Source organism: Arachis ipaensis, chromosome B05 (assembly GCF_000816755.2).
Source record: "Arachis ipaensis cultivar K30076 chromosome B05, Araip1.1, whole genome shotgun sequence".
In the NCBI taxonomy this organism is placed as follows: Eukaryota; Viridiplantae; Streptophyta; class Magnoliopsida; order Fabales; family Fabaceae; genus Arachis; species Arachis ipaensis.
The window spans coordinates 115662782-115667076 of record NC_029789.2 but is presented as its reverse complement, the minus strand read 5'-3'; the positions used below and the strand labels follow the sequence as shown (position 1 = coordinate 115667076).

Sequence of the window (4295 nt, the reverse complement as noted above, 5' to 3'; positions counted from 1 at the left end):
GACATCATTTTCTTGATTATGAATTTTTTTTTGGGTAAAGTAAAAAAAATGTTACTTAAAATTTCATATTGCTAATAAAAATAACATCGAAGGATACAAATGAGAAACAAATTCTCGAAAGATTTAAAATTGTGACAAGATGTCTAGTGATCAAATTTTACTCCAAGTCTTTGTATGCACCTTAAAATACTTATTCAAATGTTCTCACAAAAATTCAGATAAAACGCGCAAGTCATTTGCCAAATATAAAATTCAGTCTACCACTTATAAAAGGAAAAAGATATTTTTTCGTTATTTTTGTCACGTTTTTTAAATTTTCAGGAACTTATTTGTCGTTTGTATCTTTTAGAATTATTTTGAACTTTCAACTATTTTAGTAATTTATCCTTTTCTTTAAGAAAATTTTTGCTTGTGGGGTTACCATTCAGCTCATGTCATGCCTGAATCTATATCAACATTTCTTTGGATTAGTAAAGACATGGATTGATAGGTTTAAGAAAATGTTTTTTCTTTTTATTTTTAATATTTTTTTATTTTATTTTTGTGGAGAAAAGAAACAAAAATAATGAAAAACAATGAAATTCTATTTTCTTTCTTATTTTCTATTTCCAACTTTTTATTTTTTTTTTCACAAAAAATAACAAAAATAAATTAAATAAAAATACAATCAAACGACAGACCCTTATATTCTCATTTCATTTTAACGGTTTTTGGTTAAATTTCAGGCTTATTACCCTGAACGATTGTACAAGTGCTACCTCTTACATATGCCGTGGTTTTTTGTTAGCGTTTGGAGACTAGTTTCTCGCTTTCTCGAGAAGGCAACACTAGAAAAGGTACATATTTAATTATATGTGTGTTGGGTTTAAAATTAATACGACTGAACAGTAGCAATTCATTTGCTTCATGCCACTTAGATTCAGAACCCATCAATATGGATTTTATTTTCACTGATAAATTAGGAATTACGGGCTTATCATGAATTTGATATGTAAAATATTAACTTAGACAATCATGTATTATATCTGGAGTGAGTTGTACTGGAAAACCAAGAAAAAATCTTTAACTATAAAATGTTAAATAAAAATTTGAAAGTTATCTAACGATTGAAATGTTAGGTTTTAAGGAAGTTCTTTTTTATATACTTTAAAGATGTGTCACAGAAGTTAGAAAGTCATAATCAAATAAACCTATTACCTATGTCAAAGAAGAAAAGTTATTCTTTATTTAATTTCAAAATAGAATATTCTTTAGTATTATGATTATTGCACAGAAATTGATCATGAAGTAATTAAATGCAGATAGCCCTAGCTATTTATGCAACTAGTTCATCTATGAAATGAATTACCCTTTTATTTTATTTCCCTTTATAACAACCCCCTTGTTGTGTGTTCGTATGTTGAGAGAAAGAGGGAGGGGGGGGATGTGTGTTTGTTTTTGAGGTAACGAGAGAATGGAATTGAAAAGAGTGAGAGACTGAGTGTTAGAGATATAAATATTCATGTGCCTTTTTTTATCGGCTTAAGCTTTTGGTAAAAGTAGTTTCATGGCATAGTATTAGAGCATTATTACCTAAGTCTAAAGTTCGATCCTTGTTGAACCCAAAAGAAAGAATTTAGCACAAGACCAATAACAAAAAAGAAAGCCTATGCAAAAATTTACGCAAACTCCAAAGAGGCTCTTGTGTGAGGAGACGTGTTAGAGATATAACCATTCAGGTGTCTTTTCTTATAAGTTTAAGTTTTTGAGAGAAATTGTTTCATAACAGAAAGAACGAGGGGATGATAGAATATGAGAGGGAGGAAACGTGAGAAATAGTGAGAGAAGAAAGGTAGAGGTAGAGGTTTAGGAGAGTAAGATGGAAATGGTTTCTTGGTGGTGATAGCTGTGTCATGTTTGTGTGGAAAATATTTCACAATTTGCGAAACTTGTGGCTGACGTAAAATTTCCTTCTAGTCATTATTTCGTATTTGTTGGCGTGCTTAAATTTTAGTTTTATCTCCAACTATTTTTTTTCTTTGGTCAAGTTACATTAGGGGAGACTCGAATCTGAGACCTCCTATTTGAGAAGGGAGACATATGCCGTTTGAGTTATAGCTCATTGGCTAAAAATACCAGTGTCTAAGCTTCTCTAGCTTATGATTTTTTTTTGGGTATCTACAACAACAACAACATGTCATGGGGATTCAACTATATTTTTATGTTGGTTGTCGAAGACCTAATACAACCCTCCTCCTTTATCCGGGCTTGAGACCGTTTATGTACCGCAAGTGTAACATAGGCGGAGTTTTTTGGGTATCTACAAATGAAAGAAAAAAGGGAAAAAAAAAAGTCAAGTTAATTGGCCGGATTCCTATCAAAGCATATGAAATGATAAAGCTCATTCCAAAGTTGGAGCCATTCCACATACTCCTTCGCAATTGAAACCGCATGTTTAGCCATAAGATCAGCTGCATGATTGGCTAATCTTTGAATTAAGGTGATATTAGTCTTCCAATTCCAAACAATCTGTCTCAAAAAGAACATCGTGAAAGCCACATTCCCAAGCAAGGATTAAACCTCTCCAAATAGCATGAAGCTCAGCCTGGAGAACACTAGCGTTTTCTAGTTTCCCAGAGCAATCTTTCACCTAACACCCATCAGAGTTGCGTATAAGGCAACCGAAACTAGCTGTTCCACTAAGAGGATTTTGACTAGCATCACAATTCACTTTCACCGAGTTTATAGAAGGGGGGACCTAGGAAAACAAAGCTGAAGGAGGAAATAAAGAAATGTGCATATTAAAAATAGTATGCATCTCCTTAGCTGAGCTCCGAATCATACTAACCACTATTATCACACCAGCCATCATTAGGGTTGAAGAGATCATTGTTTCTATCCCTCTAAATCCACCAAAGAGTTGAATAGAACAAAAAAGTATTTCTCTGATTTGAATCCCGCATCAGTCAGGTCTTCAAACTAGGACAAGCAGTATATATTTCCAAAAAATTAAATTATAAATTGCAAGAATTTTTACCTCGCGCTGGTTACATCCTTGAGTATATATTCCAAAGTTTGATGATGAATCTGATAAAAAATAGGCTTCATTGATAAATAAACTGAACCATTTTAAACTTAGTGTTGCATAAGGAAAGAATATTTATTATTGGTTTGTATATATTAGTTTGTTTTGGAGTAATTAATTGCTAATAATATATATGATATGATAATGATACATTTGTTTACAAGCTTCCACAGTAAGCTTTTTACTCATATGAAGAGCAAGGCTTTCTAGCTGCTAACCAATTTTGTTGGACTACTTATCTATGAATCTAACATAAATTTTGTTATTATTAGCTTCACGTTCATGGGCTTTGCATGTTTAATGCAGATTGTAATCGTTAGCAATGATAATGAGGAAAGGGCATTTATAAGAGAGGTCGGTGAAGACGTTCTTCCTGAAGAATATGGTGGGAAAGCAAAACTTGTAGCTATCCAAGATTTTCAATTGACGCCGCCATCGGAAGATGGACCAGCAAGTTCATTATAAGAGATTCTATGTATCATATTCATAATCATATCTCATAAGAGAATTGTAGGTTTATGGAGAATGTACTTTTAACCATTGGATTGAATTGGATGGTTTAGGGTGTGGTTGATTTGCGTTTTCATTTTCTAGTTTCATTTTCAGTGTTTTCTGTTTTCTGAATTTTGAAAAAGAAAAAGTAAAAACAATGAAAACAATAAAATTCTGTTTTCACATCCTGTTTTCACTTTTTCTTTAACATAATCTAAAAAATAGAAAATACTGAAAATAAAACAGAAAATAAAAATGCATACTAAATACACCCTTAAATTCCCAAAAGTATCTCCATGGAATAATTGCAACTTAGCATAAGATCTGTCCACTCAATTGCACAATTCAAAAGAAGGTAGTAATTCCTAATGACAAGGAAAAATGCATGTAACAAGCATGCCCTGTATTTTGTGTTTTGAACACTAAAAGGGGATGTTTCTGGAAATGACAGAAAACTTGCCTTGCTTAAAAATTCATAAATTGCTTGTCTAACCACATCTCACCGGTTAGATTGAGACTCTCAAGATATTACATCCAATTAAGAAATTTTTCTTGCATTTAGTGCGACGATAAATGGATCATATCTATCATAGCATTCACAATAGGATAAGACAATATTGTGATAGGTTTTTACTAAAAAAGCAATTCATGCAACTGGGGAGTGGTTGCCTAAAAAAATTAGTGGTTAGTATCCTTAGTTTTTGTAAATATATTAACATATATAGCAGATAAATATTGG

The 4295-nt window shown here is 32.0% G+C and overlaps 1 protein-coding gene across 1 annotated transcript in view; it reads left to right on the top strand.

Moving 5' to 3' along the window:
• Window positions 1-4028, top strand: part of LOC107643864 (sec14 cytosolic factor) — a 7763-nt gene extending 3735 nt beyond the window's left edge. Inside the window, exons 5-6 of the mRNA XM_016347611.2 lie at window positions 726-836; window positions 3371-4028. Of these exons, the coding sequence (XP_016203097.1) occupies window positions 726-836; window positions 3371-3529 (270 nt within the window). The 3' untranslated portion in view covers window positions 3530-4028. The remainder of the gene's footprint in view (window positions 1-725; window positions 837-3370) is intronic.